General features: G+C 36.0%; 1 protein-coding gene across 1 annotated transcript in view; it reads right to left on the bottom strand.

Annotated features, from left to right (window-relative positions):
* The window catches only part of LOC118745946 (protein still life, isoforms C/SIF type 2-like), a gene marked incomplete in the record, with an annotated part of 407,983 nt that overhangs the window by 185,199 nt on the left and 195,147 nt on the right, over positions 1 to 27,637 (bottom strand). The window contains 1 exon segment of the mRNA XM_036479612.1: positions 20,450 to 20,650. Coding sequence (XP_036335505.1) covers positions 20,450 to 20,650 — 201 coding nt within the window.

The following is a 27,637-nucleotide window of genomic DNA, read 5'->3' on the forward strand; positions in this document are numbered from 1 at the left end:
TATAGTGGTCCGATTCTTCCGGTTCCGACAAATGATTAATACATTATCAAAATACACCCACCTACCAAATTTGATCCGGATATCTCGAAAACTGAGAGACTAGATTGCATACAAACAGACAGACAGACGGACAGACGGACAGACGGACAGACGGACAGACGGACATGGATAAATCAACTCAGCTCGACGTTCTGATCATATAAGTATACATTTTGATGGGTCTATCTCTTTTTGTTCTGGTACTTACAAACATCGGACCAAAGTTATAATACCATTTCATGCTCATGAAAGGTATAAAAAACTCAGTAGATTTTCATCGAAGCTAGAAGAAAAGCGGAAAGCTCGGATCTTGAAATTTTTTTCATGAGCACAGGCTTTGATAGTTTATCGTACTTAATTGGGGATTTATAAATTCATGGCGTTCCCGTTTTGCTGGATTCCATCCAATTACCGACGTAATGGTAATGAAAAATATTAACTTTTTTTAAATAACTATGTTACTAATGTTAAATTTCTAAAATTTTGTACGTGACTGTTTTTTAATATCATTATTTCTGAAAATCACCGAAATCTGATTATTAATATATTTGTTTAGTAAAAAGCTTCGTATATAAACAATCAGTTCCATGGGACCTCTATCGTCGCTTGGCGCGCAATACCTCATATACAACAAATGCAATACCACGTACACGATAGTCCAAAAATTTATAAAAGTGCAAATGAGTTTACTTTCTTCTAAACTTTTGAATGGTTTTTTAACTGAACTTATTAAATATGAGCTTCTATTAAAATTATTGACCATTAAATTTGTGAAGTAGGCAAACGCTGAGACAGGGTACCGAAAATAGTTTTTTTTTCGCAGCCACCTCCTCTTACGTGGCATGGTTGCACTTGGCGGATGCGGGGTATTGCGCGTCAAACTTCGATGATAGTTCGATAGTTAAAAAAATATTAAAAGAAACAGTCGCGTGCAAAATTTTAATCGTATAATCTTAAAACTGAGAGATTTATTTACAAAAAAGTTAAAATTTAAGCAAATCTTCAACTGGAGCCTACCAGAACCTTGCCTAAATTTTCAACTTGCAACTTGTGTAATTAATCTGAATAAGGTAAGATTTTATTGTTTCAGCATGAGATGGAATTTTTTATTTAATCTTACGTGCAAGGTTTTTAAATTGCTTTTGATAATTAAAAAAATAATTTTTTAACAGCTGGTAACTCTTTTATTTTATAGGTATAGTCAAAAATGTGTTCGGATTAAGACTTCCTCAATCACCCATCGTTTGATATGAAATTTGAGGTATGTATTTCAATTAACTTTTACATATTTATTCTGTTTTTTTTTACGTGGGTGACAACTTTCTTATTTTGAGTCCAATAGGGGCTAAACTTTATAGGAACTATCTCCAGACTAAGCCAGAGTATTTCTGTTAATGACATCAAAAGCAATTCATCAGTGGTTTCGGAGTCTTCGAAAGCTTACACATGCTATATACGCACATATATATATATTTCTATCTATCTATATATGTTTACATTTAGGCGATAAGCTCCGATTAAAATTTTATTGCACAAAATACATGTTATGCTATGTTACAAACACACTCGCGCTGATTCGCAATGACCATTGATGAACAGCATTCGCAAAAAGGCAAATCCTTGAGAGAACCTGTGGATTGCAATTTCGAAACTTTTTTGATCAAGGTGAATAGAGCTTTGTACATTCTTAAAAAAAAATTGTTTTATAAACATTTGTATTATTTTCAGGGTTACGAGGGGTTTTGTGTCACAAAGCAGCATTAGCATTTTGAATATACTATACATAATATCGGTTTAGAATTGGGGAATACTAAAACCTCAAGTCAAAATTAAGTTTTTTATGAAGAGTAACTGCCTTAGGAAACTCTCCTCAAGTAGTAACTGATTTTTTTTTTAAATTTAGGAGTTTCGGTAATGCCATAATTAATCGTTATAAGAAGCCAATTACGTACATATGAACATACTTATTTTATTATGTAGCTCATTTTAAGGGGAAGGGGGTTGAGTATAGTGAGAAAAAAGTTTGTTTTACGAAAACCAAGTGATATTTTCACATTTTATTTAATGAATCAACACTATTTTATACCGTTTGCAGTCCTTTTACAATAAAATAATGCAATATTTTAGCTGCTAATAATTTCGCACAGAAAGAGTAAAGCCAATGGCAAACTTCTGTATGTATTTTTTCTGCTTTGAAAAAGCTTCGCATAAAACCATTTGTCATTCGTAGGGTGCGTAAAATTGTAGCTCCCTACATTTGTGTTACAGCTGCAGAATGCAACCACAATTTGTAGAAGAAACTCGGCCAAACACTTAGCAAAACTGTAAGCGCCAAAACATTTACATATGTATAACTATTATATATCGTCTCCAGCATGCCAGAAACATATGTAAATGTGTAAAAATGAATATTTTGGGAAACGAAGTTTGAAAGTTTTTTGTACGAGACTTAACTCTGCATTCATGTATTTGACATTGTGAAATATGTGGTTTCCGTGCACGCATGGCATTCTGGGTTTTGGTATAACATAGAAAATCCAAAGGTTAATCAAGTCAACTCAATAACTCAAAATTGGTAAATTTGCACATTCATGCTTCTGGCATAAGGGTGACGAAATGTATGAATACAAAAAGATCATAAGCGAGATTATACTCGTGTGAATGTTCATTGTTATAAGCTCCACTTCATCGTAACGATTCGCAGTTCGGCTTCATATATTTGGAAGCGAAAAATTCCCGAGTTTGATTTCCTAGTTGTATTTACTATGCACGAATAAGTATGTATGTATGTACATATGTACTCGTACGTTGCAATACTACACGCCAAGTCAGCCAGTTGGTCAGTCAACGAGTTGGTTTTATTGGCATCAATATCACATCGATTACTCGACTGTTTTTGGTTTGCGTCTGCTTGATTTTTGGCTTGATTTTCGGAAGCAAAGGATACAGAAATGAACACATACATATGTATGTGAATTATGGTGGTCCTTAAAAATCAAATGAACGATTGTTTTCACACAGACATCACATACTTATAAATTTTGGTCTCGATTGGAGTCGGTTAAGACATCTTCATAGGGTAATCTGAACTTTGCCCCCTGTGCGACACGCCTTAACCGTCTCCAATCGGGACCAAAATGTATATGTGATGTCTTCGATTATAGTAGCATCGACTTAGTGATTGAAGCGTAGGAAATCTGATGGATAAATTTGCTTCCTCCATTTAAGAATCACCCTAATATACATATGTACACATATATATAGACATATATGTATGTATGTATGTACTTTTCTGCATGTGTGTGTATGTATGGCTATGTAAATACCACAAATGTATGTACGTAAATGCAATTCGCCTACCAGGCTATTGGCAGGCCGATCGCTAACATGGCATGGCTAGAAAGTTTGCAATCTAACTGCCTACTGGTTGGTGGGGCTTGTTCAAATATGCACACGCATGAGTGCATAAATTTTCAATTTTGCAACTCCAGCGCTTTTAATTGAAATATAAATGCTGAATGTTTTAATGTTACTTATTCCAATTCATTGCATAGGAGCCAATTATATTTGACCCACATTTAAATGTAGCAATATATTTTAGTATTTTGTTATTCCTATCTTTACATATCTGTATTTTATTTCAATAATAAAATTTTATTCTTAATTAAAGTAGTATTGAAAACAAATATAGCTCGGTGATGGCAGAATGGAAGGCAATTTAGGAAAAAACCTTTATTTACTATTTCACAGGTTCAAACTTTTTGTCTTTTTTCTGCTTCACATTTTTGCTGTCAAATTTGCCATCCGACGGAAGGGTAATATTTGTCTAACTAATACACTGTTATGAGGGGAAAAAATTCACACCACTTCCGCTATTAGCGCAAATTTGCGTGTTGGCTGGCAGGAAATGTGTAGTAGCAGAAATAGTAAAATTGGCAAAGCGTTAAGAAATGGAAGCCAATTCACGGTTACAACTCCCTGGGGCAATGGTTAATGTCTTCCTTTGTCAGATAAGAAGTAAACTTTTCGGGTACATATGCCCTTATTATTTTTCATGAGCTAAAAAGTAAACCCTTGTAAGTGTTAAGTTGAAATGAAGCGGACTTTTTCATTTTACCACCCCACTTGCAAACACATTTTCAAGCCATTAAGCACTTGGCAGTTAGAAAAGTATGTATGTACAAGTATACGTATTTTTTTAAATGTTTACTTTTTGTTTTGTATTTTTTTTTTTTCTGCAGAGAGTTGAATCTGTATTGCCTCAGAGGTTCACGTGGCAATCACAAACGAGTCGTAAAAATTGCTTCCACCTATCCTCGGCTCTCCTTGTAGCGGTTTCAACTTTGCTCAATTTTCCTGCGTTGCAAGTAGTCAAATAGGCATATGCCCTTTTTATGGACTGTACTTTTGTGACTTTTACTCTTTCGCCTTTATTTCGAAGGTTTTTACCAATTCCTCGCCTCCTGTCCGCTCTAACCGTCTGCTAAATTGCTTGCTGCCTGGTGTTTGTGTTTGATTTCGAGTTTTCGTTTTCCATTTGTTGCTTTTGCCAAAAAAGTTTGCAGCCGTTATCAAAGTTTAACGCATAAGCACTTCTATACTTGCATATAAATATACTGAGGTGCTTTCGTCTTTGCTTAAATGCTCGCTTCGGTTTATACGTATGTACGTATTTATGTATGTATATATATAATTGCAATAAACATTTTATAGCGAAACAAGCAGCTGTAATCAGCACCATTTTTATTTCACCTAAATAGACGCGAAATCACTCTTTTAACCTGCTTTAAGATTACGCGAGGGAGTTTTCCTTTTCTCCTTATGCTCTTTTTGTACCCGAAAATATCCTTTCTGCTTCACCTCATCTGAAGGATTGATCGAATTATCATTTTCGTATTCAGCGAGCAACTGAGCCACTCGAAAAACTGCGTGCTAAAAAGCTGGTAAGAAGGTAGAAAATACTCGTACTTCAATGCGTGAATATTAGGGTGGTCCAAAAATGCCTGTAAAAAAAGTAAAGTCGGAATTTCTATGCTCTCACCCCCTAAGATTATTCTATATCGAAAAAAAGTATACCCCTATTTTTTTATTTTGAAATCAATAAATATTCAGAGGTCGCTCAAAGCGCTCAAAGTTTTCCATGTGTTTTGTATGGGGGAAAAAAGAACTTTTCGTGGAAATGGCATGGAATTCTTGAAAATCAATATTTTTCGATCGGAAGACTCTTTTGCTCTTCAACTTATTCCCAATAATAAAAAAACAATTGTTTTTTTAACAATTTTTTCTTAGTAACTATATTTTATAGGACCGCCAAAACCCCTAGAAAAAGCCAGAAAATGCAATGGAGGGATAAATAAAAAATCTTCATTATTGAAAAATGGTTAAATAAATAATTGGATATTGTTATTGGAAGTCTCCTGAAGAGAACCAGAGTTTTCCGATTGAAAATATTGATTTTCAAGAATTCCATACCAATTCCACGAAAAGTGGTTTTTTCCCACACAAAATACATAGAAAAGTTGAAGCGCATTGAGCGACCTCTAAATATTTTTTGATTTTAAATAAAAAAATAGGAGCATACTTTTTCGATACCGAACAATCCTTGGGGGTGAGAGCATCAAAATTCCGACTTTACTTATTTTGGACCACCCTAGTGAATATACAAAGCAGCAGTTGCACGTTGTTTTAGGGTTTAAATAAATAGCGAGCTATTAAAGATTTTGAAGCCATAAATGTCTAGTTATTATCAAAAGTCGGATTAGGAAAAAAACTTTGAACATTTATTGTAAATTCCAAGAATGTATTACAAAATAAAAAATTTAAGATTCTTAAAAAAGTATAAATTTCACTCCTTAATATCTGTTGACATTAACACTGAAGAGCTTAAAAATATCAAAAACGAATTTTTAGACACGTCACTAATGAACTCTTTGTTAATAAGTTTCCTTTTATTTGATGAAGCATTTGGGGCAGCACTCGTCGTTGCATTATTTAGTTGTTCTTTAGAGCTCGCTGAAATGCCACTGAAACGCGATGAGTGAAAGGAGTACCACTGCGCGTATGTAAGAGCAAATCACGCGAATTGTTTTTTTTAGTCTCACTACCTTCCCTCGGCAGAAAAAAACGCTAAAGCATTCTTATGGCACTTATTTAAATTCATGGAGTTGGAGTTCCAGAAACAAGTAAAAAACACAGCCACACAAAAAAAAAAGTATGCGGATCTGGTAACAAGACACACGTATTCCTATGGATTTTGGGGCGCTGAATTCAAATTCGGCGTCAAAAATCACCCATCAGGTCATGGTTAAGATATTACCTCAAAAAATTACGAAAAATCGTGCACTGAGGCAAATAAATTTCAAAATAATGCCAGTGATGCAAATTTTCACTTCAAAAACATTTTGACAACTGTGAAGGATCAACCGTTGCCTGACATCAACTTATTTGACATAACTCTACTCAACAGAACCTGACTTAACCTAACCTGAATGAACAGAAATTTATCGAACTACACGTAAAGCTCTGGAAGCATATTTTCCCAGTATCAGATGTGTGCTACATCGAATGGGTCAACTCGAGCTTAACCTACAAATAAATCTTACCTAACCTAACAAAACCTAACCTAACCTAACTTAACCTCAGGTAACACAATTAAACTAATTGTGTTGTCTCCTTGTGTTTGCGGTACTGTTTCATTCAGTTTCGGCTTATCTTCAAAGAGGTCTAACCTATCATAACCTAACAAAACCTGACCAAACCTAACCTAACCTAGCTGAATGAAATTCAACCACACGTGTAGCTACGTAAGCTACGGTTCTCAGTCTCAAATATGTGCTATCTTTAATAAGTTAACTCGATCTTAACCTACAAATGAATCTAACTTAACAGAACCTAACGAAATTTTGCTTAACGCAGCGCAACTGAACTAAAGTGTTCCCGTTGTAACACAATAAAATTCATTTCATTGTACTACAGGTGATTAAAAATTTAAACACACATTACTCATTTGAAGAAACTTAGAACTACAAGTAGAATTGAACCCATTTCAATTAACCTGACAATGTTTGTATCAATCAAAATGTAGAACTGTAACTCAAACATGCAAATTAATAAGAATTTTATTCGAAATTTTTATCTCTCTGCTTTTCTAAAACTTAAGGGATATATTTCTCCTCCCTTCCATGTTTACATTTTATCTTGCTTTTTATCGTGATTAAATTGATTTACAGACCTACTTCAGTCTATTTTCTGCCTGCTATAACGTGTCCTTTTTTCTTCGAAGGAACGATGCAAAGGGTTACGCTTACGTTTAAGACCTGCATTCGTTTCCCTTTTCAACATCCAGCAAAAATCAGCCATCATGACCTCGTCCCATCTACCCTGATATCGTTGTTCCATCACTTTTATGTCTTGATGAAAACGTTCCCCTTGTTCTTCGCTGAAATCTCCAACATTTTCTGGAAACTTATCCAGATGGGAATCTAGAAAGTGAAGTTTTAAATTCATCAAGCAGCCTAACTTTTTGTAGTTTTTCATCATTTTCGCAACAATATTCTCGTAGTCTAGACTTTTTTTGTTACCGAGGAAATTTGCGTTTACTTCTTTAAAACTTTCCCAAGCGTCCATTTCAATTGTCGTCATGTGCTTCACGAAATTCGTATCTCTAGTCAACATTCGAATTTGTGGTCCATCAAAGACTCCTTCTTTTAATTTGGCGTCTGAAACATTAGGGAATTTAAGGGATATATACTTATAGCATTTTCCAACTTTGTCTAACGCCTTGACAAATTGCTTCATGAGCCCAAGCTTTATGTGGAGGGGTGGTAGTATATATATAGCACTTACATATTCAGCCTTCACGACATACTCAACTACAGATTTATGGCTGAAAAAATATACACATACAAATATAACACGTACAACATGAACTGCAGCAATATTATCCAATTACATGACATCTGAAATAATAATGACTTGCATACAGTGTCTAATATCTGAGATAGACATTATTATGAGATGGCATTATTTTGAAATTTATTTGCCTCAGTGCACGATTTTTCGTAATTTTTTGAGGTTATATCTTAACCATGACCTGATGGGTGATTTTTGACACCGAATTTGAATTCAGCGCCCCAAAATCCATAGGAATACGTGTGTCTTGTTACCAGATCCGCATACTTTTTTTTTTTTGTGTGGCTGTGAAATCAATAAATCAAGTACTTGAACAATTTTAGCCTTAAAACGATTATTTAAGCGAAAAAGTACCGAAATTACTCATTTTTTATTTGTAACTCGACAAATGAGACAAAAACATATATATTTTTTTTTGGCAAACTGAAAATCTGATCTTCTGGACCATAGTGTAAGGGTTGGTTACCGACTGTGAGCAAACGCAGCCGCAAGAATGGGGATTGAGTATTGGCGGTTTGGCGTTAAGCTTTTACATGAAAATTTGAACGGAGACTTGCTCTTGCTTTCATTTTTCATTACCCTTATTACTTTTCTAACATTTTTAAGTTAATTTCCAAGACCTATTTTTGTGATCAACTGGTCACCGTAGTCAATATTCTTTCACAAGAGTCTGTTTAGTGATGATTCGGTTTTGATAAATGGTGAGTTTGAAATAGTTTGAAAATTTCAAAATATATGATTTTAGCGGGAAGACTACATATGTATGTAAGTACAAATCGCACACCATAATGAAAAGCGGCATAACTCAAAAATCAGATCCGGTACCAGAATAAGTTTAATTTGTTTCATACCAATCAAAAATATTCATTCGTAAATAATCTTAATAAATATCAAAAATGTCTGTTCATGAATATTTATTTAAGTGCCATGTACAAATCTCAAACACACTTTCGTGAATAACTCAACCGGACGTAAGTACATATAACTTATATGTACAATTTCATTTAAAAAGTTCGTCCAAATTTTCAGCAGTTGTAGACGAAATTAAATTAATTGTAAAATGTATTGCTGAAAAACTGAAGAACAACATCAAGTCACAACTCTCTGAGATAGTTTGAAAAAAGAAAAACAAGAATGTTTCCCAACAGCACTTTTACTCGGACCTACATATTGTTCTAGCAAACGGATATTAAAATAAAATACAATGGAACAATAAAATAGTTCAGTAAGCTTGTAATGTTAGCCAGCGGGTTCAGCTAAGTGGTTGACCGACAGAGTTGGGGAAAAAGTTGTTTGATTTATTTCAATGTTAAAAGTTCGTTTTAACTATTTCAAATTTGCTACCTGCATAATGTAAGGTGCGCGTGCATAGCAAGTTCGGTAGCAGTAGTCATGAATATATGTATATGTATGTATGTAGGTACATACATAGGTGTTGGTGTCTGCCCTGTTGGACGGTTGTGCTTCGGCTTAACTCAGCTTAACTGCAATGTTTGTTATCAGTGTAACTACCCGTATGCTTATTCTCCATGCATTTTTCATTTATGTACCCTGCAAAAAATTGAGCGACGAATTTCTGAATAGCATTTTCCGGAATTAGTCTCAATCGGGTACAATTGGGCATTAATTAGTTGCAACTGGTCTGATAGGCTGTAGTTAAATAAGCCTATTGTTAAATATCAACTAGTCTCGAGTCATCCCTTACGGATAGAATTAACGATTTAATGATAAGTAGACATTTCGTATGCGGCGTTGGCATGTAGGGAAACACCCTGGTTCAAATCCCAGCTGGAACAAGTTTTTATTTTCGTTATCACTTTTTAAAAGCGACTAGTCCCCTTCTATACCCATTCGGCAATTTTCGTATTATTCATATTATTATTTATTATTAATATGTCCACTCGCGTATAACAATTTGTAACTCCACAGGACATGCTCGAAAAAATCGATCAGTTCATTTCATATAAAAAGATCAAAGGTGGTATTAGTCGAATTTTCTTTTGCGATTGCTTCTGGAGTCATCCGGGCATAGACGCATTTTTTGCAGGCTATGTACTAGGTATGTTCATTTTTTCGATATTAGGATTAGTCCCGGGATTTAGATATTCATTATTACCCAAACCACTTAATATGAAAAAATTCCATCAATATAGTTTGACAAGCTGTCCTACCATATAAGAAATAATAAATAAATGGGTTTGAAACCTACTTTATTATTTAAGTTGAAAATATTTCATAAGTACCAAAACAAGAGACAGTGATTAAATTTATACACATTTAACAATACTTTTGTGTGTACACATTTGATAAAGAAATTTAAGGCATGTCGAAAAAAGTTCGATGCAAAAAAGCTTAAGTCAACATATGTATTGTGTGGCTGAAAGAAGTTCATATATACATACTAGTGGTAGAAATAAAAGGAACGCCTTATTTCAACCAGTTTAGTTTATATTTCTATTCTTTATTTAATAATTAAATTTTTTTATAAAAGTCTACCTTATTTTACATATAATTAACTGCATTTAAATGCGCATTTCTAACTTCGTACAAAAATTATAAAAAAGCAAAAAAAAAGAGCCAAAATTTCAAACTTTTTACTCAGCAGTTTTAGAAAAATTTGCGGAACGCAGTTTATAGCTCATTAAATTAAAGGAGGATAAAAAGCAGGTTTCACGCAGTTACAAAATACCGTTGATTTTTGGGATTGTTTTTTTTTTTAACGAAGCTGGGAATTTTCCTCCATATAAACAAATTGTCGAACATACTTTGTATGGAAGAAAGTACGTGACACCGCCAGCAAAAAAAATTATAAAACATCAACGTCGCTTTAAGTCACTTGAAACTTGCACTTTATCCTCCTGTAATTTAATGGGCTATACTTATAAAATTGCGTACCTAAATATTTTCTGAAAATTCTGAGTAAAAAGATTGAAGCTGGTTGAAACAAAAAAATTTTAAAACACTCCAAGCAATCAATATACTCGCGACACTATGGGCCAAGTATAGTAAAACTGCGTTTTTAGTTTCAGAAATTTTTTATTAGAACTTTATAATTTCAAAGATATGATGAATTCTATATAATTCTGTAGAGTAAAAACGGGTACCAAATGAAAGAGAAAATTCCGTAGGATTAAGAAAAATTAAAATTTTTTGTGTTCACAAAGACATAGGTATTAAAAATGCCCTTTTAATCAATTTTTACTTTTTTTTAAGCTAATAAAGTTTGAAGGACTATATTCGAGGACGTTGTCGAGTTTATATTAGTCCTTAACATATAATTTTTTTAAAATAAATATTGCAAAATTTCAAGGATATTCAAGGATACAATTTTTAGACATTTTTAATATCTTATGCACCAAAAATTTTATTCTGTTCTTTTTCTACAGAATTTTCTCTTTAATTTGATACCCATACTGTTTTCCTAAGTATATTGCACTCAATTTTTTAAACCATTTTCTGAATTACTCCTATAATTCAATTTTCAAAGTCCTTTTAAAAAATCCAGACGTCAGAGAGAAAACCTAAAAACGCAATTTGCCTGCATATATTTGGCCCGTGGCTTTGCGAATATTTCACTATTGATTGTTTTATGTGTAGAATTGTCTGTCGCACGGTGTTATGTGTATGCATAATAAGCTAGACATTTATAAAAAAAATATTAGATATTAAATAAACAAAAGAAATATAGCAAAAACTGGTAAACATAAGCCGCTTCTATTATTGCTACCATTGCGAATCACAAACCCCAAAAAAAGTCGGGATCCCGGGATACACATCCCTAGTATGTGCATTCACATGAGCATAGATATGTACAAAAGTATATATGTAAGTACATCTATGGATAGTAAAAATGCTCTGGTGTGTAGTTGGAGTCGCTGCAGTTTAAGCGATTACAAGTACTGTACGTTGCAGTATTAAGTACTTGTGTGAGTGGCAACGTAAAAGTTCGTCAAGGGTAAGAACTCCGGTCAACAAATACTGTTGCAAAGGTGATTAAATGTTGTTCTTTGTGTCGCTGCTTTTGCGAGAGTATGACAAAAAGCGTGCAGCGTATTTATTTATAAGTAAAAATTAAAAGGTGCTTAGTTACATAAATATATATGTACATAAGTCTGTGCTCTTGAATTTGAGCAACGGATTTTTATATGTAACTAGCAGACTCGGCGAACTTCGTCCCGCCCAAAATTAATTTTTTTATTGACACATTTGGACCAACCTTCGCTAGCAATTCACGTTCACGTTTGGTTTTGTGGTCGACAGAAGGCATATCCTCCATTGCCGTCTTAACAACCTGACGAAAGCGTTATACCGGGAAGAAGTCGATGGTGAATCGTCCTTGAATCTGTATAGCATAGTTGGTGACAATTTCTAAACTGGTGAGTATCATTGGTCCACATTTTGTTTAGTCACCGTAAAGTACGGACCGCAATGGTTCTGATGGTTCATTTAACGGGAGTAATTTGACTTTGATCCCTGCTGCCTACGAATTGACGATTTTTAGCAACAACTGGGCTTCAGCGCCACTTTGCGCTTCTTTTTTGCAATAGTATTGCCCCTATCGTTACCAGTACATATATATCTCGAATATGAGTCAAATCGGATCACAAATACGATTTTGAGTAATAACTCGACTCCAGCGCCACATGGCGTTTTAATTTGTGAACTTAAACTATACAGGGACCCACTCAAACACATACAAAAAATTTATTAAACCCGTTTCGATCGTTTATTAGGAGTTCACCCACCAGAATAAGTATTTTAGATACTGACACTCTTCGGCATTTTTCCCATACAAAAAAAAAAAAAACTATCACGCATTCGTTATAAGGAGAAAATGCGCAACATCATCAGCGAAAAAGTTCTCAAAAATCAATGCTAACTTATAGCTATTTAAAACTTTCACTTTATGATACTGAAATTAACTCAACTACAAAAATTTCAGGGGATGTAGTTTTATAGCTAAAAATCCGATGATTTTTTGAAATATTTTTTTTTGAGGTTCAGAAAAAGCTCGAAATTCGTATGAAAATTTTTGAGTTTTAATAAATTCTGTATAAAATTTGAAACTTTGATTAAATCGTTTTGGCTAAAGATTGGACAATATTTTTGTAGAAAAATAACAAAAAAATTTAAAAAAAATCAACACGTGAGCACTTGTTTGAGTGGCATGTATGCATTAAGAAGATTACACACATCTGGTGCAATTGAATTTTATATTTTTTTACTCTGGTGATATAGAATTTGTTTATTACACAATTATATAATGAATTGGCTATTAAGTTAAGGGCAGAAATTCCTACACTTCTATTATTTGTCCAAGAAGTAAAATAATTAGGGTTTTGTTATAAACCTTATCTAGTTGTTTCCCATTAGAATATTTTCATATCAAAGCCCCAGCTAAAAATTTTCTTTTTTCTGTGATTGAACAATCTTTCATTCTCGTTTAGTTGCATATTTCATGTAGCACATTTTGTGTATATTAATTTCACCAGTTTTCGCAGTAGTCCCTTATATTTGTTTTATCACTTTTGTAAGGAGAATAAATATGCACATACTTGCATTTCTAAGTTAAATTTATGAATTTGTTGAGTTTGGTAAGTTTTATTGCAATATGTCGTCTAAGTTATCATAAATGTAATTTTAACTGAATTCTTGTTTATTCAGCTGCCTCCTTATTACTAACATTTATGAAGGTAGGTAAATATTAGTGTATGCATGCAATTGTTTTTATTATTACGCGACCACAGTGCTACTACTTAAATTTAACATTTAGACATAGAAGTGAGATCTGAGTGTTAACTCAGCCTTTTTTATTGTGAATCTCAAAATTGATGGAATATGGATGTATGTATGTATGTATGTCAAATCGAACTTTCTGATACTACCTTTTTTTCTATTTCCACGGTGCACGTATGTAGGAAATTTTACTTTCGACTATGTAACCAGACATTTGTTTGCGCATAAAAATATTGATGACTGGAAAAATATAATAAAAATTAAAAGTTTACTTCTCCAAGCGCTCTTGCTTGGCACTGTGAATATTCTTCGAAATTATAGAGAAAAAGCTGACACACATTTTTCTGATATATTTTCAAAAGTTACCGATATCGCCAAGGAATTGGATTTTGACATTGTCCTTCCTCGGAGAGCGAATAGAGAAAATTTTCGGGCAAATTATCATGCGTCTAACGCTGAAGATTATTATCGAAAGGTAATATTTATACCCCTGTTGGATAATATTTTGCTCGATCTCCGAGAAAGATTGACGAGGCAGACATTATTTAAACATTTTTGATTTGAACTTATTACTACCAACTAAAATTGGGGAGTATAATATACGCCTGACGAAAAAGTAATGCTATCGAACGCGCCAAATCGCTTGGAAAACGATACGAACTTTTCTTAGAAAGAGACGGTATCAATTTGGAAGGAGAGTATAAAGTGTGGTTGCAATTATGGACAAATAATTAAAGCGAAAAGCGATTCCCAAAATCAGCAGCAGAAGTTCTTGGTCAATGCGACGAATATGCTTTTCCATTAATTAACAAAGTTCTCCGCATTCTGGTCACACTTCCAGCTAGTAACGCTACTTCCGAAAGAAGTTTTTAAACACTTCGCCGGTTAAAATCATGGTTGCGTAGTACCATGAATGAAGTAAGACTGATAGGTCTAGCACTTTTACACGAGCACTTAGATATTGAAGTTGACACTGAAAGGATAATAGAAAGATTTGCAAAAGAAAAGCGCAAAATTAAATTTGCAATTTAAATTATTATTACAATAAAAATTCGGAATACGTTGTTAAGTTACTTAATTACAGCCTTCATTTTACCAACATTGTAAGCAAGAAAAAAGTATATATATATATATATATTGCATTAAAAAACCCAAGGTATAACTTTACATCTTGTGTTTTTATTTTTACTAGTGTTCGCCCAGCGGTTGAAATTCAACCGCTAAAATTAAGGATAGTTTATATGAGTTGAGTTGAGCTGAAATAAAATTTGTTGGAATGGGTTAAGTGGAGGGGAGTTTAGCTTAGTACTTAGCATAACATAACATAGAATAGCATTAGATTCAATAACATAACATATGTAGCATAACACATCACAATATAACATCGCACATTCTTCAGTTGTATTTCCTTTTTATCCCTATCACTTTCTTCCTCTCTATCTTTGTCTCTATCGCTTTTAATGTTTATGTTTATCTACACCTTCATGTTCATGTTCATGTTCGTGTTCAAGTTCATGTTCATGTTCATGTTCATGTTCATTTTCATGTTCATGTTGTAGTTAAATTTTCCTTTCTCTTTTTCTTTACATTGTTTCTTTAGTGATATCATGTCATGTGTTGAAATTGGGTGTGGTGAGTTGCAGTGTGGTGGAATTGGGTGTGGGAGTTACGGTGTTATGAATTCAGGTGTGGTGGTCTTAAGAGGTGTGGTGAATTTAGTTGTGGTGAGTTGATGTGTGGTGAATTAAGGTGTGGTGAGTTAAGGTGTGTTGAGAAAGTTGAGGTGTGGTGAATTAAGGTGTGGTGAGTTAAGATGTGGTGAGAAAGTTGGGGTGTGGTGAGTTAAGGTGTGGTGAATTAAAGTGTGGTGGATTTAGGTGTGGTGAATTAAGGTGTGGTGAATTAAGGCGTGGTGAATTTAGGTGTGGGGAGTGAAGTAGTGGTGGATTTAGGTGTGGGGAGGTAAGGTGTGGTAAATTAATGTGTAGCGAACTCAGGTGGAGTAAGTTTTTAAGCGGAGATGAGTTGAGGTGATTTAAGTTAAGTTAAGGGGTTAAGTCAAGATAAGTTATCTTTATCCTTATCTTCATATTCATCTTCTTCTCCGTCTTGGTCTTCATCTTCTTCTTCATCTTTATCCTTTCCTTTATCCTGATCTAAATATGTGCATTCTTTTCTTCATTTACATATTCACCCCCACCATTGTTATTAGGTTAGGTATTTAAATTTTTCTTCCTCTTCGTCTTTATATTTAGGTTTCTTTACTTTTATTTTAATTTCTGTATTTATCCCTTTCTTCTTCTCCATACTCAAAATTATCTTCATCCCTGTTTGAGGCTAATCTATTCATGTACGTACATACATACATCTTATTCCTAAACTGTTGCTTAGCACGTTTCTTTAATTCACTATCAATATTAAAGCATACATTTAGGAGGCATTTCCGCCCCAACCATGTACATGTATGGCATTGGTATTGGTGTGACTTTTGAATTGATTTTTTCGCTCTATTTTAAACTAATTTGAAATTTTAAAAATTGCCTGCACATCAGCATCAAAATACCTTTCTAATGATATATAATTGTTTATACCTTAGAAGTACAGTTTAGCCGTAAAAGGGGTGTAAAGGAAACATGATTGCCTATTTATATAATTGATTAGTACATGCAATTGTTTTATTATAACTTGCACCAAATTCACAAAATGAAAAGTAATATTGTATCACAAAACACTTTACCTCGCACTTCATTAAAAATGCTCGAACCTATATTTGCATGGAAAATAAATTAGGATTAGATGCCTGTAATTTAACGTTATTTGACAAGTTGATCCCAATAAATCCTGTATCCGCCACTAGTTCACACATTATGTAAACTTCAAAAAATGATCATCAAAATTAAAATCATTTGATTCAGAATTTTTAGAAAATTTTCCAGTGTTCAGTTTTGTAGCCCATGCAATTTTAGTAAAACAATATTCAAGTTTCAAGTCGCTAAAAATTACCGTTCATTTAATTTTTTTTTGTGCAGTGTGTTGCGCATTTTCTTCCATATAACGCATTATCAAAATCTACTTTTATATGGAAGAAAATGCACAACACCCTCCACACAGAAAATTGGTTTACAAAATAAAATTCTAATTTTTAGTTAGTTCTAGGTTGCAAGACTTTAATTCTGGTCGAACAGTTCACACCCCTGCTTTGTTGTAACCTCTGCAAGGAGTGATCATGTATTTTATTTATCTGCTGAAATATTTAAGCAATCTTTTGGTTTTGAAAAAATATAAAACTTCAAAGTCTATTGAAGGAACTTACTTTTGTAAAGAATAATACATATGGTTAATTTTTTTCGTTTCAGTAAATATTTTTGCACGGTTGAAAATTTCGGTTTTAATTTTACACTTTTTGGACTACATACATGTATGACCAAACTAAATTCAGCTTCAAATACAAACCTTCCGAGTTAAAAAAAAGATGGCACATATGTTGGGTTTAGAATTAAAACAGTTCGGTTTAAATTTTAAACCCAAACATTTTCATAATTAAGAATAAAAAAAATCTTAAATTTCATGCTTGGTGGCAACCAATTGTATCAAACATCTTTGCACACTCAGCTACAGCCAAGCATATAAATGTGCTTTCATATGTTGAGTTTGAATCAACACCACATTTCGCTGTGTACAAACATTTTCTATTTCGGTTTAGATTTTAAACCAAATTTTATATATATTAAACATAAAAACTAGAATTAAAACATTTTGGTTTGATTTTTAAACCACGAACTTTTTGGACTAAAATTTAAACCAGAATATATTAAAAATTGCTTAAAACTATTGACTGGTTTAAAAACTTTTGCACCCGTTCTGAGCCGGGTCGGAAAAATTACGCTCGCGTCAAAATGTAAAGAATCATCTGAATATAATAGCATAGAATGTTTTCCCAACACTGTTCCAGCTGAACAGTTCAATCATCGTTCTGCCAAATTTTACGCCAGCTGAAATACTATTCACAGAGTTCCTTTCTTCAAAAATAAAAAAAATATTAAAAGAAAAGTCTTGTGCGTTTCCAAAATGCTAGAATTCGGTACACCTGTGCAAAGGCTCAAAAATAAAGTTTTTGGCTTTTCCGAGGATCTAATGCAGTTTGATGACAAATTGCTGACGCAAAATATTTTTGAACCTCAAACCGATGTACCGTTATCCGTGGAAGAGGGAGGAGGTCGAGTTAAAATGATGCCCTGCAACTTGTAACAGTACCAATTTTTGGATTCTCGGAATTTTCTGATAAAGATATGGCGCTGCTAAAAAATATAATATACGCATGTGTGACAAGAATTATCCACATAAGATGAAAACTTCTGAAGTTTAATTTTATAAAAATTTCCAATGGTTTTGGCTTATGGCGTCCAAACGCATTACCCGAATCAACAATTTTTAACATTTGCGTCTAGTCAAAGGATTAAGCTTTAATTTAAAATAAAGATTTTGATTTCAAATATGCCCTTTTCTGTAAATTTTTAGGTGAATGTTGGGCAAAAATACTGTGGATGGCGTAACCGGAGTTGGATTAATGAGGATATTTTTTGTAGCGCAGCCGAAGGCCACCAACGCGGAAAGGAGTTTTTCGCAAAAATACTGCTGATAGCCTAACACGAGTTTAATTCTTCTTTGCGAAGATTCTAATTTTACCCCATTTTGAAACGGACCCCGAGTGCCTTTAGAAGGGGCAGGGTGGCGAAGGGACTTTATTTAAAGTTTATATTGTGATCTTTCTAAAGAGCACCTTTTCCCCTCCGCTCCATACCAAAAAATCATTGTAGAAATAACCGAACACTTCCCTCGCACAACATTAAATCCTCTAATGTATTGTTTGTTTGCTATCGATGTGGCAAGGTACCTCATAATTTTTTACAATTTATGAAACTTTGTCAAAAATTTTGAAATGAAAATATCTTTTTGCAGCATGATTCAAACCATGATAAAAACATTAGAAGGTAAAACCATTCTCTCAATTCGTCGGCCATGATTTTTTTCTGACGTTTGCAAACATTTTAAAATCATATAAAATTGAAAATAAAAAAATGAAATTGTTCACAATTGTTGTTGTTTGAGATTAAAAATGAGAATGTGTGTGTGAGCCTGAGCTCGAATCTTAAAATTATATTGTTGGCAAACGTCAGACTGCCTCTCAATGATTTTACCTTGTAATGTTTTTATCATGATTCAAACTACAAAATCCAATATGGCGTCTAAAATTTCCAAAAATTCAATCCGGAATAACTATTAAAAAATGAGAAAACTGAAGTTTTGGAAATGACGACGTTCCTATTAAATAAAAAAAAAAATCGTACGAAAGCTGTTGGGGCCTAGATCAAATTGTTTGGGCGGAACGTATAGCAGACGGAACCAACTATCCCTAATTTATTAATATAATTACTGTTATTACTTCATAATTTGATCATAAATTCATTTCAGTTATGTTCCCTCGTATATAACAAATAAAATTTTGCTAAACAAATACTGAAACAAACTGAAAATGACAGTTGATTTGACAGTTGTTAACCGAAAAAGTTTGAATGTGGTACATAACTCGAGATCAGTGAGCCTAAAAAAGTCAACGATGTAGGTTGACGCAGACACGATCTACCTTATGGGATTCGCGTCTTATCAAAAACTCACCACCGCATGGCGGTGACGTTTCCGTTGCTTCTCTCTCCCTCTCTCTTTACGCTACGTCGTTGACTGTTTGCGCTTTTACAATATAGTCGTTTAATTGCTGGGAAGTTTTCCTTATTTCTAGAGAAATTGATAGCCCCTTCGACAGTCGAAAACTCCTAAGGTTATAATTGGGTACGCAATTCGGGATTAGTGTATCTAAAAACCTAATCAGTGATATTTTCAAAAAGTTTTTCTTAATTTCAGAGAAACTGGCAGTTGATCTGACAGCTCTCAACCGTCAAACTATAGATATTATGACATATTCGGATTTAGCATTACAACAATACTACGATCCTGCATTTTTATTATAATCGAAACAGGCCTTCTAAATTTTCGCGTAAAACATGGCTTCTCCGACCACTGTGGAGTTCGGGAAGTCGGGGGTTTATATGGTGTGAAATAATCGTATTCCGGGCTAGCTAAAAGTATAAAAAAAGTTTAATCTACACAGCAATCAGATAAATTCTTTAAGCAATCACCGCCGCTTTCAAGTAACCAGTTCCATATTTCTTGAAAGTCGTAGTCTACGCGCGGGCTTATATTTCATTTGTTTAAAATCGTGCCTATGTATTTGTCGTTAAGTGAACTATTCAAATCGACGAATAGTTTTATATGAACTTTTGTGCACTTCTGCTTATGTGTTTTTGAATAACACATTTACCTCTATTGGTTACAATAAGTTTAAGCTATAATAAATAATTTTTTAGTAAGTTATTGGCTTTCATTTTTTTTTTGTATAGGCCTCCCCTAAATTTCGTTCTGGTTACGCCCATTGTGGTATATATTTCTAGGCTCCGTATTTTGCATAAAAATCCGCAAACATAACTAACTAGAAATACACAGCAATAGAAGTAAGGCATAAGAATGCATATTTCATAGATATTTATGAATCTCATTCGATCGAGTGTGGATCCTGCAAACTACTACTTTTAATAAAGGCGGCATTTTTTCTTACTCTTAAATAACGCATACATAGTGTAATGTAGTTACAAAAATTATATTACTCTCTAAAATCAGTATTTTTCGTACCACAATAAAATTCACTTACCTGCATGGATCGTCGACTTGAGCCGCTATTCGAACGGGAGAGCATCGGAGGTCGACGTTTAGTGGCACCACGACCGGCCAATAAGTTATTCAGCAACGATGGCGAACGAGCACAAATGAATGCATGAAATGAGGATACAGTGAAGACGCCCAATTTGTTCAATGTGTTCTTAGTTGGCCGTGAAACGTGTGTGAGCAAAGACTGCAATGACAAGTAGATAATTAGTCATTTAATAGTTCTTTTTTCAAATATGTTGAATATGTAAATTTGACAATAGAAAATTAAATATGTATAGTTAAATAACGTAGATAAAATTTTCTTTGCTGTAGAATGACGAAATTGAATCTTTGAAAAATGCGCACCAAGCACTGTTAGTTTTTCAGTAACGTATCGCAGGGCGTACAATTCAAAAGCACATTTCCTGTCTTGTAATTGGCGTTCTCCCTGTTTTTTTTTTTTTGAAATGCATGGATAAAATAATCTAATTCTGCTATTGTTATGTCCATATAACATAAAAATGTTTCGCTAAATTTTGAAGTTCTTTTAATGGTTCCTAGCAAACCTGGTGGAACACCAAAAACGTAGAATTACGAACGTGTTGGAGTGAAATAAATCTGCCCGAACATCAAGTGTACTATGCCTTTCACTAAAAAAAGTCCGCCGACTGGCGACGTCTTTCACAGCTTACATTTAAAGGAGCGCAAATTTGGTGTTGGATTTGTGATGCACCCCGGTGGACGAGCGCGTAGCCACAATCCGCATTCAAGCGAGATTCTTCAACATCTCGCCAATATGCGACCTTGCCCCGACGAAAGGGAAGGACGAGGGGTCCAAGGATCTTTTCTATGAGCGCTGCCCCGCTATGATACCAAAATCGAGTTTGGCAGCTTCAATGCCAGGGTGAGAAAAGAAGGAGAAAGGATCTTTGGAATCACCGTCGGAAAATTCAGCCTCCAGGATGAGTCGTCCGACAACGGAATGAGACTGGTCGACCTAGCGGGGGCCCGAAACATGGTAGCATGCAGTACTATGTACAAGCATAAAATGATCCATCAAGGTACGTTGTTATCTCCAGAAAACGAGAAACCAAAACGATCACGTTGTAATAAAAAGAAGGCACGCTTTTGGTGTTTTAGACGTACGCACACTCCGAGGCTCAAACATCTACTCGGACCACTATCTTGTTGCAGCCAAGATACGCACCCGCCTCTGTGCAGCAAAAAAGGTGCACCCAAATATGCAAGGAAAGCTTAACGTCGAAAAGCTGCAATCACAACAGACAGCCAGCGCTTTCGCTACTCGACTCTCACACCTGCTCTCAGAGCGCACTCTTCAACAAACCGACATATGCGAGCAGTGGAACCACATTTCCCGCTCATTAAGTACCGCCGCCGAAGAAGTAGTCGGATTTCAGCGAGCCCGAAAGAAAAGCTGAATAGAAAAAAGATACCGCCTATAGGGCGATCGAGCGCAACGCGAGCCATGCGGGACCGTTATAGGGAACTGAAGAAGGAAGCGAGATATATTTGCCGCAATAAGAGGAGAGAGGCCGAAATACGTGAGCCCTAAGAGCTTGAGATGCTAGCCGACAGGAAAAACGCCCGAAAATTTTACCAGAGACCAATGCGATTTACGGAAGGTTTTAAGACCATGGCGAACTCTTGTAAGGACAACAACGACGACCTAGTAGCTGATGTCCATAACGTACTTAAATTACGGATGGAACTTTTTTCCACTCTACTGAATGGTAACAGCACTGAAAGCGGTGGAGAAGACGAATCCGAGCCCCAGTCGATGATAACGGAGTCGATGTTCCAGCACCTGACTATGAAAAGGTACAAATAGCAATAACGCGCTTTAAAAACAACAAAGCTGTTGGAGTTGACAGCCTGCCAGCTGAGCTATTCAAGTACGGCCACGAGGAGTTGATAAGGTGCATGCATCAACTCTTATGCAGAATATGGTCCGATAAACGCATGATCGACGACTGGAATTTAAGTGTGCTCTGCCACAAGAAGTGTACCCAACCCAAAAGAAGATTTACGGGCCTTTAGGCATTGGCGACGGCGAGTACCGCAGACGATGGAACGATGAGCTGTATGAGCTTTACAACGACATGGACATAGTGCAGCGAATTAAAATACAGCGGCTCCGCTGGCTTGGCCGTGTCGTTCGAATCGAATGGACGCCGGCGTTTCAACTCTGAAAGTATTCAACTCGGAACCCGCTGGTGGTAGCAGAGATGGAAAAACCAGGTGGAGAAGAACTTGGCTTCACTTGGCACTTCCAATTGGCGTCAGTTAGTACAGAAGAAAAACGTGGCGTGCTTTGCTGAACTCGGCCAAAATCGCTTAGACGAGTTATCGTGTGCACCGACGGACGGACGGACAGAGAGTCTCATCATTTATGTATGCATTTGTCTATATCTATCTCGATTAGTTTTGTCTGTTACAAACAACCGTTATGTGAACAACATATATATACAAATAATATTGGTGATAGCTGCCTATTACTTAAGTACATTCGTTCTATTAATTATTCACTTGTCAATCACTTAGAATCTTGTGAGATATGGTAATAGATTGTTGTCGAGCACTTTTATAGTGGTAGACAAGGGACAAAAATTGAAGCCTTACAAAAGTGTATGTACGTGTATGAAACTGAATATAAAGCATTTGCTTTTAAAATAAATTTTTTCCTATGGTAGCATGAATTAGCATGCAGTTCTGCGCTTGCATATGTCTGTATGTAAGTGAGTATCGTGTTCCTGCTTTGAATGCACTTTACTTGTACTGACTTTGAAGCAGACTGATTTCGTAGATACGTACTTATTTATATACAAATTTGCATAGCATATGAATTCATAATACACCCCCGACCTCCCCTTAACTCACATCAACTTAAAAACTAAGTGTAAGGCAAATATCCTGCGGGAAAGCACTTCATGCAACCAAACAGAAGCAGTTCGGCGACACCATGCGATGGGTGGAGTATAAGTAGCTTTCTTCGCCAGCAGCATAATCGGCTTGCGCCTACACTCTTACGACTCCCACTTTCCTGCATTGCTGTCTGTCGTCTGTCTGTTTGCCTAATTGTATGCAAGTTACTAGGTGTGTGTGTGTGTGTGTTCCGGCGCGTCTGTGTGTGGGTGTTGGTTATTTGCTTGCCTGTTAATAATAAATCATGCCGCCTTCATGACTGTCATTTGGCTGCATATTGTTGCTGTTACAGTTCTACCCCGCATGTGTTTCTTTTATTATTGTGCCGTTTATCCTACTTGTTATCCTCACACGCACACCGTAACATACAACCACGTACATACAAAGGTATGCGAAATGAGCGTGCAATATAAAAAGGCAATCGTTGCCACACTAGACCACAAATGCCTTTACATAAGCCATGAATAGCTTAGTGGAGTTGAGTGCAAAGTTGAGCGCATGGAGTTTTGACTCTTGACTAACTGTTTGTCTGTCTTACTTCAGACTCCTCTTTAGCATTATAAATGTGTGAAAATATTTTTCAAAATAGCAGAAGGCAATGAAGGGAGTAGTGGAACAAGCGAGCGAGCGGCAGAGGGATATGGCAGCTGCATTAGTTGGTTTGAATGGCGGTTGAATAGCTGAATGAAAGATTGCAGCTGTTGATGTTTGCTGATATGTTAAGCTATAAAAATATATGTATATATTTGCAGTTATATGTTTTAACAGCTACAAATACGCATATACGTGCGCAAATTCTCGCAAAAAGTGTGGCTTAACCAGAATGACTCCTGGACCAATCGCAAAGGAACCTGCGACCAATACTAGTTTTGATATAAATTTATGGAATGAATTGTTCGCTTTTGTTCGAGCATGTCCTAAGAGGACATTAATTTTCCCCCTTTATACCCGAACGGCTATAAAAAAGGACTAAACATTATAATAAACAAAATAATAGGGAGCTCTTGAACTCATTTTATGATACCACCAACGACAAAGTTCTCCAAGCCTGCAAAAGACTCGAGGATATTAAGTCTCCCGGTCTAGACAGGGTTTCTAATTTAGCTTTGAAACTGGCTATCACCTCGGCTCGTATTGTCGATTTATTTAACACCACACGCCTAGACGCTTAGCCGAGGGAACATTCCCATCAGTTTGGAAGAGGCAAATGCTAGTATTACTGCCTAAATCCGGTAAACCTCCAACGGTATCTTCCAGTTGCAGGCAGGGAAAGTCCTTGAACGTGTGATAGCCGACCGTCTCGAAAACGAAATCCACGCTAAATAAAGTATATCTGATAGCCAGTTTGGTTTTCGAGAAGGGAGAAACCCCATTCATTGGTGTAAACTTTATAGCCCAGCTGACACGCGACGCAATAAGTGGTTCGCGTTGGCTGGGAGGTTCTAAAGAATATTGCTTAGTAGTAACCGCAAACACTGAAAATCCTTTTAATTCGGCGAACTGGGCAAACAGCCTAAACGCAATGGATCATATGAGACCTCAGCAGGTATTAAAAATCGAAAAAACTTAAGCCGAGTGTCCCAAGGCTCTGTGCTTGGTCCTTTGCTATTGAACATTATGCACGACGGAGTTCTTTGCCTTAAAGTACCCACCGCGACCGAGGTAATTAGTCTTGCGGGTGGCATCGTGGTAGTGGTTACTGCGAAACACTTAAGCGAAATTTGAGATAAAGGCAATAAAGCCATAGGAGCCGTACAATCGTGACTTAAAAAATATGGCTTTAAGCTGACAGAGCAGAAAACGGACGTGGCACTTATCCCCAGCAGGAAAAAGTAAGAAGAGACATTCGACGTGGCAGCATGGGTTGTCGCTAGAATGTACCCCATCGATATACTGGCGGAGGAGGAGGAAAAATGTTTTAGGAGCGAAATTGAATCCTCCGCGGCAAGAGATGGCAGTAGGCAACTTTCGCAACAAAGATCGGACAACTCCCAAACGGCCCTTGGACGTACCGCTGTATCCCGGATATGAAACGCTGGCTTGACAGCACGCACGGCGAAGTAAACTTCTACCTAACCCGGCCCTTAACTGGTCACGGGTACTTTACTTCGTAAATATACCCTTTTTAATGCTAAAAAAGACGTAAATCCTTTGTGTTGTTCGAACGTGCGCATTTGGAGGAAGATAGTCACGCGAATATTTCGTACGTAGCATGCTGGAAAGCAGTAAAAATAGAGATTAGCATGTGACGCAATCACCGATACGATGAAAAGATTTAGGACTCTTGAAAGACTAAGCCATAGCAGCGGCCTCCCGCCAGCCCACACAAAGTTGTGCTTGACGGCAGACCCGTGGGGCGCGGAACTCGACGAAAACAACGGGCTTATCTTGGTTTCAAAGTGCCACTTGAGGGAAGTGCGCTGCCACAACGCCCATAAAATAAAATCCCGTTAGGGATGATTCGAGTACGATTTAATTAACGATTATAACCGTAAGGGACGAGTCGAGATTCGACTAACTAATGATCAATGGTACCAGATTGTGAGTAATGTCGGAGTACGCTCTTTCGAGGTTGGTTGAACAATTTTTTGCGGGGATATTCGTGAAAGCTTGTGAGCACAAACACACATACATATTTACAAATGTGTAGATATGCATACACCTGCCATATATAAGTTTGTCGATTTATGTTCATGCTTCTATGTGAATATTTTATTGCTTTTCACCTTTGCGTTTGCGTGATTCTTTTCTTTTAGCCATTCTCCGAAAGCAGTTACCTCACTTCAAACGTTATTATGGATAATCATATCTCACCAGTGTGCAAATGTCTACTTAAAAAGCACAGCATATTGCTGCTTTTATGAAAAATATTTATCATACGTCCGTCTTAAAAGCCGACAAGTTATGGCAACGTGCAACACGAAAGTGAAGATTTATTAGGATTTTAGCATTATAAAGGAGAAAAGCATGTCAGCCAAACTAGGCTAACATGAGCATTTAGGCATGTACATATCAGTGTTGCCCCATACGGGCTTTTCCTACAAAAACTGGTAGGTTACTTTCCATTTGGTAGTTTGATAGACTAGATTGGATTTTGTTAGGCTCCGCGTTATTATTTGAGAAAAATTGAAGGTATGTATATTTAAATATTTAAGCAGTACTGAGGACTGGTGTTCTGAAAAGAGTTTGTCAATAAACCCACTGAAGTCCACCATTGTACAGAAAGAAGAAATCAAATTGACTAGACCAACCTTGGCAGGGACAGAAATTAAGTTCTCAAATCAGGCAAAGTATTTAGCGGTAACTTTGGACAAAGGCCCAATCGGAACCCACATCTCCCGAATATTACCAACAAGGCTACAAGGGCATTTTGTGCCTGTTAGAGACCTAATGGTTAGACTTGGGCTACATCACCCAAACTAACGTATTGGTTTTTCAATACGGTAGCCTGGTTACCAAAAGTTAAGCAAGTAAACGCGGGTGCCATCTTGAGCAAGCCGCACCGACTGGTCTGCGTGTCCATTACAGGAGCTGTGCACACCTGTCCAACTGATGCTCTTGGTGTCATTATAAGCAGAACTCCTTTGTCTATTCAAATTGAAAAAGAGGCCGGCTGAAGCGCTCTACGGCTGCCCAATATCATCAGCATGAAAACTTGAGATTCTCGGGGTCATTTGGAGATTCCCAATCCATTCCTAGATGATCCCGCTATCAAGCTCACGGATATCATGCTACCGAAGTTATCCTTCTACAATCCCTACAAGGTCAGAATTTCTGAAATGGACTGCTGGGAAGCGGCAATACTATGATTGAAAAAAGGTTCCAAATAAGGTATACCGATGGATCAAATATGGACGACGGGAGTACTGAGGCAGGCGTGCTTTGAGCAAGATTACAGAAAAGTCCGCCAATGGTCACATACCCAACCATATTCCAGGAGGAAGTCTTCGAAATCGATATATGTTCGCGAATGCTTTCCTAGGAGGATAAATGGTGCCAGAATAAGCAATATGTCAAACAGTCAGGCAGCGTTAAAACGGAACCAAGGCTTGTCGACAGCTGTAAATCTCTCGACACAATAGCGTACCGCTGAGATCGGTTCCGGGTTTTGAAGGTAACAACCGTCTCGAAAAGCGTGGAGCCCAAATGCGCATGCATGATCCCGAGATTTTCCGAGCTGCATCTAAAGGATACACTGCAGAAGTACTTAGGGGCTGCGAAGAACCTAAGATTGCTGTCCACTCCTTAG

Source organism: Rhagoletis pomonella, unplaced genomic scaffold, assembly GCF_013731165.1.
Source record: "Rhagoletis pomonella isolate Grant_MI unplaced genomic scaffold, Rhpom_1.0 Rhpom_scaffold_00010, whole genome shotgun sequence".
Taxonomy (NCBI): domain Eukaryota; kingdom Metazoa; phylum Arthropoda; class Insecta; order Diptera; family Tephritidae; genus Rhagoletis; species Rhagoletis pomonella.